Raw genomic sequence first — 17,376 nt, forward strand, 5'->3', positions numbered from 1 at the left:
CTCCCTTAGGTTCTGTTGTTACTATAAAGCTTTCCCAGTCTCCTTTACACTCTAGTGAACTCCTCTGTCAGGTACAAGGTTGTCAAGGCTAGGAAGAGTATTATGAGGGTGAGTCAAAAATTATCCACACTCCAGTTATATTAGAGCTTCTGTTGGCTGCACTGTCTTACTAGTGCTTTCTATTCAAGGCTACTCTCTCCCTAGTCACTGCTGTGTAGGTGTGAACTTGTTACATCAGTTCACTTGTAACTGTGGTGCAAGCAAAAATGAATGTCCCACTAGTGATTTGCATGAGAAAAGAGCAGCGTGCAGTGATTCGTTTTTTGTGGTCTGAGGGTGTGCACGTCCACACACCTCTGCCCACACTGTCGATACTCTGTAAATACTTCGTTTTGAGGTGTTAAAGCATCCTCCCTATAGTCCTGATCTTGCTCCATCAGACTTTCACCTGTTTGGTCCCCTGAAAGCAGCCCTACGAGGATGAAGATTCACTTCTGATGAAGAAGTGAAGACAGCGGTGCATTCGTGGCTCACAGCTCAGCCTAAAACATTTTTAATGAGGGAATACGAAAGCTTGTTGACAGATGGACAAAGTGTATTGAAAAGCAAGGAAATTCTGTCAAAAAATGATGTATTTGTCTTTTCTAAAAGTTAATTAAAATAAATTCTACAGCCAGAGTGCGGATAAGTTTTGATTTACACTCGTACATATTTCTCATGAAGCGCAGCAATGCCTTGAGTATAGTACTTAATTAATTCTGATCATTGATTGGTAGCAGATTTCTTTACTAATGAACTTGACAGTGATTTCTTGTGGTTGAGCCAGCTAATCTCTGATTTCTCTTTATTGCCCGTTCTTGCCTAGTGTCCTGGTTAGGTTCTTTGATTGTCAACATGTGTCTCAATTTAAGCAGAAAAGGAATTTTTAGGAATGACGTAGGGTATCACAGAATGCTGGAGAAACAGACTTGGTCTGAAATCAAGGTGAGCGAAGCCTGGTAGAGATCTCCAACTGTGCCATCCCATGGAACACCGAACTCCATGCTACTGGATTTTCTCCTCCTTTGCAGTCACCACAGGTTATGTCTATCTGACATTCCCGTATACTGCCCAACAATGCCTCCTTTTGCCAATACTAAAGGTAATTGGAATTAACAGCTTAGCAAGGGGAGAAATGAGTCATTCTCCCATTGCAGAAGTCCGGGGGTGGGGGGCGGGACTCCAGGATAAAGAACTGTGGCGCCTAAAGAGGAATAGAGGAGAGACGAGACGTAAACATTAGAAAGAGAGGAAGTCACTTACGAGCTGCTCAAAATTACTAAATGCTTCGTTATAAGACAACATTCCTATCTTCTAAAACTGTGAGCTAGACATGTAGGGTAACATGAATAAGAGGGTCCCCAGATGGACCTCAGAGATTGGTGACCCCCAAGCATGCACACACATTTTCTGAGTCCTTACATTTTCCCAGTGAGTGAGTCCAGTTTTTGTTAGATTCTCGAATAAGTTTATGATCCAAAAGGGCTGTGAAATACTACTTTCAGCTATTAAAACAGAAACATAATCTTACATACTTGGGAAATCAGGTGACCCAAAGGCAGACTCTCATAATATAAAAGGAGAAAAGTTAAATCTGAAAATTCTGCGTGTGCTATAATGTACCTGCTCATCTAACAGATGGCAAGGAGTTACTCAGAAGTTGAACTCTGTTAAGAGTGAAAGACATACAGTGGAATTTCTGTATATCCCATGACCATGGATCAAAAGGACTTCTGCTCTGTGGAATCCTTGGATGCTTACTTAAACCAATTACAGAATAATAATATAGTTTACCTCCTCAGTTGTTATTTTTATAGCATCTCGCTATTTTTCTCATAGTTTTTGAAAGAAGCTTCTTCAGTCTCCATCCTTTGGCAGGGAATGAGCGGTATCTCTTTTTGCCTGTCTTTCACAAATCTCTGCATGACAAGTAAGAGGTACACGTGTGGCTAGAGTCTGGGGGATACGTATGTGCTTCAACTAAATCTGGTCTTTATTGGGGAAATAATACTGGGAAATGGCCTCTGTCAGGAAAGAACAACCGTATTAAAGGGGAAGATTTATTATAGGTTAAATAATAATCAATAATGAGGCTTATTAAATAAGCAATGGCATCTATTTAGTGCCTTGTCATTAGAACTAGCTGCTAAGTGGGAGCTTCCCTGAAGACCGCCGCCTTCATTACAGAATCAGAACTGTGTTTGCAGAAGTGGCTTCTCAGGGTGAGAGAAGAATGTCTTATTCCATCTTCTCTCTGACACCCCTCCCTCCAAAAAAGTCAAGAGAGGAGCATTCAAAGTGTTTAAGGGAGAAGGCCATAGTTTTAAATGAATGGTCAGAGGAGGCTTTCTGAGGAAGAGACATTTGGGTAAAGGGCTGAAGGAAGCTGAAGAAAAGCCACGCGGATACGTGGGACCATTCGCTTCTGGGTGGCAAGTTTGCATCATCTGTGGCAGCCAGCGGGCCTGCACCATTAACCTTGTTGAGCTCTAGAAGGAGAAGGCAAGGCTCTGGAGCAAAAGCCCCCACAAAACCCCCAACGCATTGTGTTTACTCATTGTTCCTCTCCTCTTGTCACTCTCCCAGTTCCCATTTGTACCTTCAGTCCTGCTTCCAGCTAAGACATGAATGCAATAGCAGCCTTGTTATTTTTCTTAACGTTCAAACTCCCAGAATAATGCAAGCCTTTTACACAGAACTTGTTCTCCTGGTTGAACTTCTTGTTTGCATCCATACTGCACATTATACTGCTTTCTGTGCAAAGATGCCCCCAACAAGTGCCTGTGGAGCTGATGCCCTGAAGTCAGAGAGGACAGTTACTCCCTTCATAATATCCCTTGCTCAGGACTCCCTTCTCAGGGGAGTTGGTAGGAGCTTGTGCTTCAGTAGTTATGGAGATCAGTCCTCAATGGCAATATTCCTTCAGCCATCTTTTAAACCCCAGAATGCTTGCTAGACAAGCAGTGGTTCCCTCAGCACCTACATCACACTGATGGGCACCCCCACTGAGGAGGTCCATCCTGCAGATGAAGAAGCAAACTCTTAAAGACATTGAAAGGCTGTCTCACACAACAATCGTTATTAGAAGCCATCTTTCTAACGTTTAATCTAATCAGTTCTTTCCTAGTCCTGTGGCCTCCAAATATTTCTTATCTCACGCACCTCAGAGAAAAAAGTGGACTGCACTCCCATATTTTATATTTATTTATAAATTATATAGTCCTTGTCAATAGCTAATATTTCAAAACACAGTATACATAGGGGACAAGGTTCCTTGTTAAGCACAACATACATAAGTCCTTCATTTATTCTTTTATTAAACAATTGTATGTATGCTGAGAATCTTCTGGAAGCCAGGCATGGTTTTGATCACTGAAGATACAGTGCATGAAACAAACAAAATCCTCACACTCCTGTGGCATAGAATCTTATGGAGGCTGACAGATCATAAGTAAAATAAGTAAGTAACATGTATAGTAGTGTCACACCCTAGTAAGTGCCATGGGGAAAAATAAAACAGGAAGGAGCGCTGGAGTGGGTGTGAGGGGAGAGATGCAGTTTTAAATTGCCCCAGAGACAGGTGGTAAAGATCTAAAGATTAGGGAATTAACTATTTGACTATTTGTAACCATTTGACAGAGAGACTGAAGGTGTCCATGTCAATGTATTATGTTAAATATTAGTAAAGCACAATATCTCTATTTAGATGACTAACACAAATAGATTTCTAATATTTTCCCCTTGTGCCTAAGTGAAAGACCACTAATGTAATCTACACTTACATGAGCAACTGATTTAAACAGGTATATTATCACAGTTCACCCTTAGGATCTAGCCACAGTGATAGTTTGGATGGCTGTTGCACTTGACAGACCAGGCAGCCTACAGTAAATTAGCTCTTTGATTCAGTCTCCGCTTGGTTCCAAGGGTGAGTTTACATCCTATGGTTTATTTAGCTGTGAGCAATTTTTTTAAACATCCAAAGTCCTTTTGTGTTTTTTGTCTTGCTTTAGAGCAGGTGATTAGGGAGAATAAATGCACAAAAGCGCGTCTGAACAGCTGGTAGTTACTCACTCACAGGAAGCGGTAACTTGTCGGTTTTCTTTTCCTTTCTGTTGAGTTATGTTAATGTAGTGTGAGCATTTCCCTTTTTACCAGAGAAGAAAAATTTTTTCGGCCTGGTGATGCTTCAGAAGGAAGAGGCTTAAAGAAATTGATATTTTTAAATATCTTGCCACTCAAATAACGGCAATACCATGAGCTTCCGAGGAAAGGTTTTTAAACGGGATCCCAGTGAATTTTGGAAGAAGAGACGAACAGTGAGGAGAAAAAATCAGGAAGAAATCCACAGATTTAGCTCTGTAGGTATCTCATGTTGCTGTTTGCTTTCCATCTTTTCTTCAATACTTTAAAAAATAAAGATTAGCTCTAGAGTGGTATGCTAACCTAGGCTATGGGCAAAGTCTTAGATGGAACAGAATATTCAACCCAGTTCATAAATATCCTTTTTTACTTACATCATTATTTTTTAATTACTTCCATGATCAGTTTAAAACATATTGGAAGAGGTTGGAAGTAGTAAAACATTTACTAACTTATTCGGAATATTGGAATTACTTCCATCATTATTTTAAAACATGTTACTAGAGGATTTGGTTAAAATATTACTAGAGTATTCTCTTTTTTAAAAGAAAAGCCTATAATCGCCTCAATTAAGACACCAGTTGATGACTTGTATACAGTTGTGTTTTTAAAAAAGTATTACTGCTCTATTTTTATCATGTAGCACTCATGATTTGCTTTAAAGTTCTTAGAAAGAGCAACTCAAAACAGGAAAGGAAATGTAAATAAGTATTTAATTAAGTGAACCAAGGAAGAGGAGAAAAATTGGTGATTTTTAAAGGTTAAAAAGATTTGGTTTTGTCTACTGTTAAAAAATTGTTTCTGTCTTAGTAAACAAAATGACAGCTCTGGAAATGTGTACTTATTACAGAATTCTAGATTTCTATCTGTAAGAACTATGGACAGCTGAGTATCAGGGTGGATGGCTAGAGCTTCAGTGATTCACATGTAACATGGAAGGCCCACTTTATATGATAAATGGTTCCGACAACCTGATTGGGTAGCTCTTTTTACTGGAATGTTTATTTTGCCAAGTGGTTCAGGTTTTGCTTGCTTTTTGTTCAAGGCAGGGGCTTTTCAGCTCAGCGCTACGGTCATTTTGGGTTAGAGAGTTCTTTGTTGTTTGGGGCTGTCCTGTGCATTGTATGTTGTTTAGTGGCTTCCTGGGCCTTTACCCACTAGATGCTGGTGGCAAACTCTCCCCCCCTTATGACAAGCAAAGCATCTCCCAACATTGCCAAATGTCCCCTTGGGCAGACAGGGTGATCTCCCAGGTTGAGAACCACTGCTCTAGGGGTAAATAATCTTTCTGTTTATATAAATATCTTTAATCTAGAAACACAGCAGCTTAAAAAATTATATACATTTGATAATATAATGATTGTTTATGAATAGTCATTGAATAAATATGAATAATCAAATTAATGAGTAGTCACTCAGTCTTTGATAGGCCAAAATCAGGTATGGAATACTCTGTCTCAAGTAATAGTGGCTGTCTTTATACTTACAATCTGTCTGGTGGTAATTTAATGAGAGTAAAGTTTACTGGAGGTCTGGCTCATAGGATTGATGCCTTGCTGTTTCTACCTCAGGGTCTGAATAGTACATGTCTCCCGCTGGGAAATATGGACAATTGACCCCCTTGACCTTGTTCCCATGGGATGTGCCCAGGTCTTTCCACTCAGTTTTCATAAGGGAAATATGCAGTTTGGAACCTAACCTCTTGGTCCTCACTGGCGCCAAAGGATGCTCAGTTGTGACTTCTCTCCAGGCCCCATGAAAGCCTCGTCAGTTGTTTACCGTTAGCCTGTTAAAGAGGATAAGTGTTTGAAAACTTGTTCGCTTTGAGATTATGTTAACCTTCAGACCAGTCCAGAAAATAAAATTTCCCGGCTGCCTTTCTCTCAGTGGAATTTAGACATTCTGAGAGTTATGTCACCATGAGATTTACTTCTTCTCGTGTCCATTAAAAGAGACAACGCACAGGAGAAGGACGTGTCTATCTTACAGAGACCACACGCACGGTTTGGCATTGGGACAGTCCCTGGTGTCTCCCCATATAATGAAGCTAATCACTCCATGAATTATCTTAATTGAATTTGAAGGTATTGCTACTGAGAACTATGGGGAAAGCAGCCAGTAAGGATGGAGTGTTCTCCCACAGCATTCAGTAGCTGTGCATTCACATTTAATTAGCATCATTCATACAGTGATTCGCTTTCTTCTGTGGAAGGCGCTGGGGACTCCCTACTGCTGTTGCCTGCTTTTGGTCCTCCTAAGATAGGCATATCTTCTTTCACAGGTTGTCTCTTCTGTTGAGTAGGAGATTGCGCAATCCATCCTTAAGTGTTATCCTGGGATGTGACTTTCATTTTGGAAAAAGAGAGACTCCAAGAAAGCAAAGCATGTAATTAGAGGGCTAGGCGGTCATTCTGGCTCTCTCATTCACCATCCATGTGACCTCGGGCAGGTTATTTAAATCACTCTGAGCCTCAGTTGCCCCTTGCATAAAATGTTTCTAACAATACCTGCCCTGTCTTAAGGTTGTTTATTGGAATTCATTTTGATCCTGGGCATTCTGAACATGATTTGAACACTGTAGATAGTTACGAGTATTGCAAGTGTTATGGAGTATTAATAAAACCAAGTAAAATATCTCCACTTCCAAGGGCATGGGAAGGGGGATATAACTGCAAAGTGAGATTGTCTTTTCAGTGACTGCAGCATTGAAGCTACGGGGCTACAGGTGACTCCTGCCTCCCAGGACCCCTCTTCAATGACCGAACCAGTCAGTAGACAAAATCCTCAGTTGTATCAAGCTGAGTGCTCAGGGGGTCCCAGATCGCTCTGTGTGTCAGTGGGGTTTGCCTTAGAAATGCCACTTCCCACCCTGCCCCCCACCGAAGCCCAGCTTAGCTGAAGACCATCTATAACCAGATTGGACTTTCCACAGCACACTCATCTAAGCTTTTTAAAAGCTAAACCAACATCTCTAGGCCAGTTTCTGAGATGACTGTATAGGTGATAAGGAAGAAGCATTTCAAGTGTCAAAATGCCCAACAAACAAAGATAAGGCTTACATTTAGGTCAAAGAATAAAACAATGATTGCTTTTGAATTTTGGGTATACTCATATATTGTTGTGAAAGGGAAATAATGATCACGAGAAATAATTATCATAGATTGTGTTTTTATAATGATCATGTGGATTTTGAATTCAACAATTTCTTGCTCTGAGACAAATTTAGAAATGGTTTAGTATCATAGTAGCCTAGAATACGTCACCGGAAGTCTGTGACTTCCTAAGTGCTACACAATTCAAACTTTATACTCTCATGACCCAGACTGACAATTTTGTGTATTGGTTTTCTTCAAATGCTGTTTGAAGCTGTTTATTTAACTCTGTTGGAATTTTTAATTGTTTTGGAAGCTTCCCTTAGTAATCCAGTTTTCAAGTGTCTTGTCTAAGAAATCCCTTTCCATGTTTTAATCTGCTTATCACAGACAATACAAGACAGTGCAACTGCATTATAAGAAGAGTTCAAGGAAAATGAAATTTACTTGTTAGATCATCAATATAACTACTTCCCTTAACTTTTTGAAGTGTGTGTGTGGTGTTCTGTAGTTGAAGGTTTTCTCTTTAACTGTCTTTCTATTTTTATTTTTATTTTTTTATCCAATCATTCAGTATGATCTCTGATGCATAGGACGGAAGTTAATAAAAAGGTAGTTTCCTTCCTAAGTTGCATGTCCTAATTTGGAAAGATTAAATATACTATTAAGTTGAGTTATGATATCAATCATCTGTACACCTGTACTGTCAGAAAAAAATGCAAAATTTATTTGAGTAAATGTGAGTTTTACTTTTAAGTTGTTACTGGCTTGTGGATAATTAATCTGCAGGATTTCAAAGTGTTTAGAAAATGTTAGCTACAAGTAAAAATCCCTCCTCCTCTTTAGTCATAGCCTGTTAGCACATTAATAGAAAATTGAAAATTGTAGAAAACTATGAACAAAGGATGTAATCTGAGTGACATATCTCCTACATATGTCATTTTACTAAATGTTTTGTGCTGTTGTCTTTCAAGTCTGTTTTTTTTTTTTTTTTTAATCTTTACTCTTCCACGTTAATGTGGATAGCTTCTCCCTGGTCATCTGTGCTTCCTTACTTACTAATACTGTTTTAAGAGACATTCACGGTTACCTGCTTAGGCTGCTTTATAATGAACCAATTAGCTGAAAGGAAGCACAGGATGGGGTCCAGGAACCAGGCTGATGGTTCCAGGAAATGATGAAAGACTGAATCAGGGTTGAAACATAACGTAAAGCAGGGATGAATGCTATAAATGAACGAGGCAGAAGGAAGCAAAGGAACAGGAGTAAACGGGGGATCTGAATTCAGTCCAGACCACAGAAATGGAGAAGTATAAGTTGAAACTGGATCTGAGGATTCTGCCTGTAGCTGTAGCGATAGGGAACAGCTAGCTTAGGTGCTGCGTAGCGGCAGAGAAGACGCTTTCAAAGTGGATTTAGGATTAGTACTTGCCGTTGAACCAAGAATGACCTTACTTTCCTCGAGGATGAGTGCTAAGAGAGGTAGCAAAGTTAAACCCAGAGAGAGAGAAGGTGGAGGAGAACTGCCAAACTGGGGAGGGCTTTGCTCCACGACAATGCTCTTTGCAACTATCTGAGCAGAAGGTGGACCATTTGTCCAAGGAGGGTGGGGGTGGGGGGCACAGTGGACAGGGAGTGACACCATGATCCCCCCCCAAACTCTTTTATTTCCTGATGACTGCAGTACAAAACTTTCTTAACTGCAGAGATTCCCTCAACTGGTGGCAATTTGCACTATGGTTTTTGACACAAACGTTACCTAGCATTTTCAGTTGGAAAAGTTTAGTTTTCCACCTGTCTTTCTCTTTCTTGTGTGTCTCCTTTACTCCTCATGCAAAACACTTCATTTCTGACACCTCTGGTCAAGTGTGTGGAGGTTTTTCTCCACACCAAGAAATTCTCTCTGACATCAGCTGGGTGTCCTAAATTTAACTCAGTTCTGACACCATCTACCTGGAGATCGTGTCAGATCCCACAAGTTAAGGGCTCAGTCCTATGAGGCTGCCTCTGATCCCACGTCAGAGGCCAACCACAAGCCTAGGTTATTACCCGTGCTTCTGACCAACACACTATAGATTGGAGGTTCCAACCACCTCCTCCTTCCACTTCAGCGCCAGGTGCAAGTCCAGGTTGTTACCTGTACCTCTGATCCACTGGCTATAAATCACAGGGTCCCATGAACCCTTTCTTGGGTTTGACTTATTTGCTAGAGCAGCTCAGTTGGACTGAGAGGTCCAACTATCTAATCACCTGGTTGGTGTTCCCTCAGAAACCACCCTGCACCCCTATCTAAAAGTCATCTTATTAACATAACAAAAGACACCTTTATCATGCTCTTCAAGTAGGAAATTCCAAGGGTTTTAGGAGCTCAGTGATAGAAAGGGGGATGAGGACCACATTTATATTTATTATATAATCACAATATCACACATTCATTAGATGGTTCCTTAATACCTTTTCATCTCCTTTTCTTCATCTTCCTTACCATCTTATAAATATTTCTTTGTCCTCTATCCACTTCCCTCCCTGAGGTGCCCAGTGACCTCCCACCAGCCCCTAGCCTTCTAAGTTCCCTCATTGCAGACACTCACAAAGGGAGCAGGAACAGTACCCAAACTACAGCTCTATTTTAGAATCCCCCCAATAGGAAAAAAAAAAAAGGTTTTCTGTTTTTCATTCCTGCAAAGCTATGACCTTTGCTGGTAGAGTGGAGTAAAGGGGACCAAAGGCTTCATGCTGAGCTGGGTTGGAATATCATTTCTTCCATCCAGTTGCTGAGCAGTTCCTCAGAATACAAGTTTCTGCATTTGTAAAATAAAGCAATGATGACCTCTTCTTGGTTTGATATGAATATTCAGTGAGAGAAAGTGTTAAATACTTATTATAAGCCTTGCCATTTGATCACGATAATAGTAGTGAGAAAATAAAAACTATCATTAGCATATAAGAGGTAAATGATAAAAACTGGTAGTTTCTAAAATTACTGTTAGTATTAAATTGTTTGGTGTGACTATGTTATTTCTACAAGTGAAAATATATGAATTGGTTTTACTACAACAAATATGGCAAATGTATTCTCTTAAGATGAAAATAGTGGAATAAAGGAAGGTGATACAGGGCCAGCAATGGCTTAGAGACACCTGGTCAGCTGTCTTGAACATGACTTCAAATGCAACCTGGCACCTCCTATAGAGAGAAAATTATAGTTTGTGACAGTGTCAGCACTGAAAGCAAATGTGGACATAAACTTACTTTTTTGGCCCCAGTTGCTCTGGTGACATAGGAGAGGGATGATTAGAATGGATTACGCTTAGTGGAAAATTAGTGATGAAGGCTGCACTGAGTTTATCACCTTCGAAAACCAAGAAGGTACTTGTCTCCCATCCTCAGGATGTATGATGTCTGATGTATTTTTTACAGAGTAATATGACATTGGAATGTATTAGTAATACATGAGTTTACTAAACTTACATTCTGTACTACAAGGAGTCATTGGCTGCAGGAGAGGTTCTCCTTTAAGACGATTCAAATCCAAACAAAGATAAGTTGAGGAAATAATAGTCCCTTATTGTAGGTGCTCTCTTTGTCTTATATCATCTTAGATTCTTTTAGTTGCAAGCAGAAGAAACCTTCCTGGGTAAACAAGCATAGTTCAGAGAAGGGAACAGAAGGAAGAACGAAGAGACAGCCTGGACAAAGAACAAGAATGGACTTAGAGTAGCTCAGGGCAGTGGGAAACAGGGATGGTCTTGGTGTTTGGAACTAATGGACTGTCGCGTGGGGTTTTGCATCTTTCCTTCACGATTCTGAGTCCTGGAGGGAAGTGTTAAATGGGCTGGGGTCACATGCCCTTGACCACAGAAAAACAGAACCTTTTTAATTATCAGACCCACCAACTTTGCTCTTTACAGGCAAGGAGAAAGAAGTAAGCCCTCAGAAGGAAATTAACATGCTAGTACTGAAAAAAACAGGATGGATGTTGCTTAGGTCAAAAAACAACAAATGTCCACTATGCATACTCAGTTTAAAAAAACCAAAGGTTAAGAAAGGAAATAAAAGAATGAGCTGACTATCATTATGGGAAAATTTATTGAACATATATAATTCATGTTGTTGACAGAACTATTTACATTCATTATTTGTGACATGTATGTGTTTGTGTACACATGAACACACACACACACACACACACACACCCCCCTCACATTTGACCTGTAGGTTCACTTGTGTGACTGTTAAAGTACTGAAGTAGTATCAGAGTTTAAGCTGGTGGCAGCTTTCATCACAGACTTCATATAAATTAATCTAAAATTCCCAGCAGTTGGCTCAAAGGCATTAATTTCCCTGGTGTCAGGCAGACTTGTAATTGGGTTGTGATGTATTTTTAATGATATTTATTATCTTTCAAGTGTTTCTAGAAAACTAAATGAGACATGTAATTTAATTTGATTTAGATCTTGGATATTTTCTACTTCTTTTCAAGTACCAGTGTTAGGCAAAGAAGCAGCCACTTTTCTTTTTTTCATTTACTAAACAAAAATGAGTGAATTTTGACATGCTCCTAAGAGATATATGTAGTCAAATTGCCTTAAAAAAGAAAGTAAGACTGAAAAGATTTAAATTCAGTTTGAAAGTTTGCCTTATTACATCATAGATCCTGTAAATCTCTTCAGGTCCTTGATTTTCCTAATGAAATTAAGGGTTAATAAAATAGAATACCCTGATTTTTCTAACTATAATGTTTGCGTTGAATATGATAACTAATCATCCTTCATCTTTGGAAACAACTTTGTAATTTATCAAGTTTAACCTGCTTTATATCACTGAAATGGACTAAGACATTTAAAGAGTTACTACTGGCTGATTTCTTCCAAGATCTATGTCCGTTTTTGTTACCAAGGGAACTGTTTCCAAATTCAGCTTAATCTGAGTTTGCCCAGCTGTACAGTTCTTAACTTTGACTTAGCCGGTGTTTTTCCATTCTCCTGAAGCTGTGTGGTTAAAGACAGAGAGAAGGTTAAAGGGTCAGCATAAGATGGCTTAATCCTTACTGAATCATTTCCTTTTTGGTAAGAAAAGCTACTCTTGATTTCTGAAGCTCAAACATTTGAGAGGTTGTCCAGTGGAACTCCCTTTGATGAAAGGCTGAATTAAATCTGTCACACGACCACAGGCTGACAGCTGTGGCCATAGGTCCAGCTGGACGGGCTCTCTGCAATTTTCTTGTTTGTTTTAAACACAAATAGTGTGGAAGTTGATTCCATTCCAGTTGCACTAAGGCCAAAGGGTCCTGGATGAACTTAAGATCTAAAGAATCCATGTGTCATTTAGATCTTTTATTTCCTTTAAGAAGTGTAATCAGTTATCTTGAAAACACTGGTATTAATTAACAGCTGTGTTGTTTCCAGTTTGTTTTGGAGATGTCGAGATTGTTTTTTTTGTTTGTTTGTTTGTTTTAGGGTCTGACTAAAGACCCTCTCTGTTTGCTATTTGTATGTCAGGATGTGAAGAGAATGTTTAAATAATTGACCTGTCACACCCTTCTAGAACCTTCTGTATTGGTCCTGAAGTAGATACTTACTTTTATTTCTTTTTCTGGTCAATAGCCAGAATGAATAGCCTTGTCAGCTGACAGAAGCATTCAAATATAGAATAATTCTGTTATAAATACTCATATTAAAGATTCAGATATCTGAAAGTGATGGGGTAATTGAGGAACATAGAGGAAATCTCGACTAGCATCACAGGAGGCACTGCATGTCACAGGAAAAGTACCAAACATCTCAAAGGCAGGGGGAAAGACTCTTTGAGTAATAATGTTTCTTAAAAAGATCAGATTTTTTTTGAAAAGTAGAACCATGCAACTCGTTCAGATCAACAAACTAGAGTAACCCTCACGGTGCGTAACCAATGCTTGGCTCCCTAATTATACTCAACATTTACAGCACAAATATGTGGCCCCAAATACGAGGGGTTTGCTATAGAGATTGTTCTCCATTTCTCATTCCATCAAACCTTTTCCTGATTTTAGTCTTGAGTGATGCTTTTAACTCCCTATTGCTAACAAACTTGACTTGCATGTGTGTAAGTTAGAGCTACAGAAAGAAATTCTAAGTATCTACGACTTTGATTGTTGTCTAGATATTTATCTTGGCAAAGCTAACGAGTTTAATACTAAACTAATCCTAAATTTAAACTTTTTCTTTTGATCTGAAAATATAAATACAGGAAAATATTTTCTAGCCTGGTTTCTCAAGGAAAATAAAAGGCAGAATTTCAAAGTCACTTTCATTTGCTGATATACATAATTAGATTGCCTTCCTTCTTCCCACCAGGCATAGAGCAGCCTGACTCGATTCAGGAGATACACAGAGGAGATGCTGCTCTTTTTTAAATTTCAGTGTTTTTCCTTATGTTGTTACCTCTTTTGTTTCCAGTAGAATCACTAATTATCACGGTTTGTTTATTTGTTTGCTTGCTTTCTAAGGAAATTTAGATGATACAGGTAAAAGCATGTAGGACAGTTTCTGGTGCATGAAGAATTTAGTATCACCGGTTTGATTGGTTGGTTGGTTTAACTTGGTGTTGGGCTATATTTTGGGGTAAACACATGTGGTAATTTTCAATCATTTTTGAGTAAAGAGAAATCTGTATTTGCCTGGTATTTGGTGGTTCGCTTAACACCCTCACATAGTTCATCTCTTTGATCCTTATAACAACACTGCTGTAAGCAGGAAGTTGCCTTTTGATTCGAGTCAATCTTACTGTCTCAAGTTAAATGACTGTCCAAGTTACTTAGCTGGGAGGTAAAAGACCCTGGACTTAGAACTAGAGATTCTGACTTCTAAACCTTTGCAAGAGTGGCCAATGAACAGAGCTGCTTAAGTAACTTACCAGATGTTTATGGTTCCCTACAGAGCTGAAAATACTTTAGTTAATAAATTGCTAATTGTTCTTCCCTTTCTTGCTGACCTTAGCTTCTAGAACCACACACATAATCTGTAATTATTTTCCCTGGGGTCCTTTCACCAGTATTTTATTTCTCTTTTTTTAATTACTTGAAGTTATTAGTGGTTGAACTTTCATGTGCTTTTCTAGTTTCCCCCTTTGGTGGATTTTTCAAAGGATAGACAATTTTAAAACCAAGCAACTCCCCAGTGTTTTCATACAGGCATGAGAATTTTGAAAAGACTAAGTTCATTTTTCACCATGATGAAAGAAATATATGTACACTAAAGAAAATTTGGAAAATGCAGAAATTCAAAATAGCAAAATTCTAAATATCATAGTCCCATCTAAATATAATTGATGATATGTGGATATATATTTCTAATTTTTTCTTTAAATTTTTAAAATCTTGTGCAGTTATTCAGTTTGCAATATTTATTTCCACTTTTATTTAACAATAATAACATATGTAATTTTGCTTATTATTGCAAACTTTAAAAACTCAGTTTTAATGAGCATGTACTGTTTCTTAGAATGGATGCACCATAATTTCCTAATCACTCCTTACCTTTAATAATTTATTTCCCATATTTAGCTGTCCTTGTCCTTCTGGCTTTATTACCCCTCAGAGAGCTAGATATTCTGGACTCAAATTCTAATGTCGTAATATGTGTGAATCTAGAACCATTGTCAGAATGAATTTGACCTCCTTTCCTTCCTTCTTTCATTGCCTTTCTTGCGGCAATGCTTGCCATCTTGATCATGGACCCCAACCATCTCACCTTTCCCCACAAAAGCCAATCACATGCAAAATGTTGTGAGCTAACTAGCTTTACTGAATATTTGGAGAGTTGCAGGAAAGAATCATGGCATCTGTCACAGTTATTCATTGATTTTTTTCCAACTTCTATCCCATTTTTCAATATCCTTCCCAAAGCCCATTATAGCAGTAAGCCTTTCTCCACTACATACAATTCTTGGAAGATATAAATCACTTTTTGTGAGCAACAGCTCTGGTGTCTTCACTTTCTAGTTGTAACCTCCACCAGCCTGCCTGCCTTTCTTAGCCCTCTTGGATTAAAGTGAATGTATTTTCTCCATCTTGTTACAAAGGTAATATTGCAAAGATATCCTTGTATACATCTTGGATTATATTTGTGATTGTTTCTTTAAAATAGAGTTCCAGAAAAGGAATTCATGGATGAAAGGATATAAACTTATTTACTCAACAGATATTTATTGAGCGCCTATTATTTGCTCTCTGTATATATTAAATTTACAATTGCTTTAAATCCATGACTAGTGAAAATTTAAAACTCACAGCCTTTATCTAGTTAACACCCATGTAATGAGTACTGTGCTTATAGTGTTGTTCTAAGAGCGTAACAAATATTACCTCATTCAATCCTATGATGTAACTCCCACAAAAATGTCCATTTTACACACTGGGAAACTAGGGCACGGAGATTCTAACTAACATGCCCAGAGTTCCATAGCCCATACATGGCAATGCCAGGACTAGGCGCCCAGGAATTCTGGTTCTAGAGCGCATGATACACTCCCTGTTGCATCTCAATAGAAAACCTGTAATCACGCTTTCCTAAAACAAGACTGGGTGGTCTAGGTTATTTCTTAGATTCTGGAGAGAGGTCTAGGTTGATCATTTTAGTCATTTGATGTTTTTCAGTGTTACATACTTCCAATGTTTAGATCTTCAGTGTCATTTCTATACGCATTTGATTTTGAATTATAATTATGAAAATAATTCAGATCTTTGTGATGTAACACAGTGTTCTTGACATTAGAATCTTTAGCTAAAGCACTGGACAATCCACTTGCTTCCGACCAGTAAATGGCTCCTGGAAGCCGTGTTGTTACAAAGATGGCAGGTTGACCAATTCCAAGGCTTGGACTTGCGTTAGCATTCCATGAGAAGCAGTGGAATAAGGAGAGGGGAAGAAAGCATTTGTTTTTGTGACAGGAGCCCATTCTGCTGTGAAGTCTAATTGGAAGAGAGCTGTGGATGTGGGGGAGTAGATCAAACAAATGTCTTAATGCTGTACCAGAAGAATAGCCCTATTCCCACCGCGGTGCAGCACCAGCCCTGCCACATAATAACAGGCACTGGTGGGTGCCTTTTCCCATGCCTGGAGTGATTTTAGAACAGCTAGTGAAATTCATTACTCATTTGAGAGAAAAAGAGTAAGAGTAAAAAGCACTATAAAGATCCAGTCCAATTCAGGGTAATCTTGGCACATGGCTTATCCCAGCTGGTGCATTTCCAAAAGAAAGAGGCACATTAAATTCAGGAGGGACAACCCAGCAGTTGTAAAGCTGTAAATCAATGCTGCTCAGTTCCCAGTTTCACTCAATGTCTCTGTAAGGGGCAGTAGTGAAAAATTAAGTGATCCCATCATCCTTGTATACACGTCTCTTTGACCAAAACACGGCCCCGACAGCTCTCTTGCTCCAGAGAGAACTACTGGTTGCATAGCCTGGGTTCCCACCATCACAGATGCACCATGCAGCTTTGCCAAATCCCAGGCTCTAGGTACTATGGAAGATATCACTGTTATTTTTATTTATAAACCTCATATTCACAAAATTATGAAACATTGTACCTTGAATGTTGCACACTATTTAACAAATTCCCTGGAAAGATAGAACTTCACTTATCTGCCAGAGGTCAAAACTTAAAAAATTATATGAAGCAGATCTGCTAGGCTTTGCAGACTCATGTCAAGATAACAGCGCAGCATCTGAAACAGCAAAAGCTTAATAAATCTCATTCATTAATTGGCTGGCATGTCATAGCCTGAGGTGAATAACTAAAAATATACCTTCCAACAGATGCTTACAGGCTATGTCATTTATTGTGTGTTATCAAGGAGAGTTTAGGACTTAGTTTTCCTGTGGTTTTATTGATAACCCATGACTTGTGAACTCTGATCTTCCTATTGTACTAATTTAGGTGGGAATAATTTTAGGTGGAGTTTGGGCCCTAGTAAAAAAAAAATAAGTAGTAAATAAATACGTAAATAAAAAGATCTTCTTTGAAAGTCCCCTTGACCTGGGTTTGTTTATTAATGCTCAAGTGTTCGACTGATGGGAGATGAAATTTAAATGATAGTAAGAATGAGATTGTAGAAGGCCA

General features: G+C 38.8%; 1 protein-coding gene across 4 annotated transcripts in view; it reads left to right on the forward strand.

Annotated features, from left to right (window-relative positions):
• The window catches only part of DOCK10 (dedicator of cytokinesis 10), a 261,399-nt gene that overhangs the window by 92,382 nt on the left and 151,641 nt on the right, over positions 1-17,376 (forward strand). Inside the window, exon 1 of one of the 4 annotated variants that reach the window (XM_057744535.1) lies at positions 4,296-4,400. The exons of the other annotated variants lie outside the window; for them this stretch is intronic. Within the exon in view, the coding sequence (XP_057600518.1) occupies positions 4,296-4,400 (105 nt within the window). Of the gene's footprint in view, positions 1-4,295; positions 4,401-17,376 lie in introns of those variants that run through there. 4 annotated transcript variants of the gene reach the window in all.

This window comes from Hippopotamus amphibius, chromosome 8, assembly GCF_030028045.1.
Source record: "Hippopotamus amphibius kiboko isolate mHipAmp2 chromosome 8, mHipAmp2.hap2, whole genome shotgun sequence".
Classification (NCBI taxonomy): Eukaryota; Metazoa; Chordata; class Mammalia; order Artiodactyla; family Hippopotamidae; genus Hippopotamus; species Hippopotamus amphibius.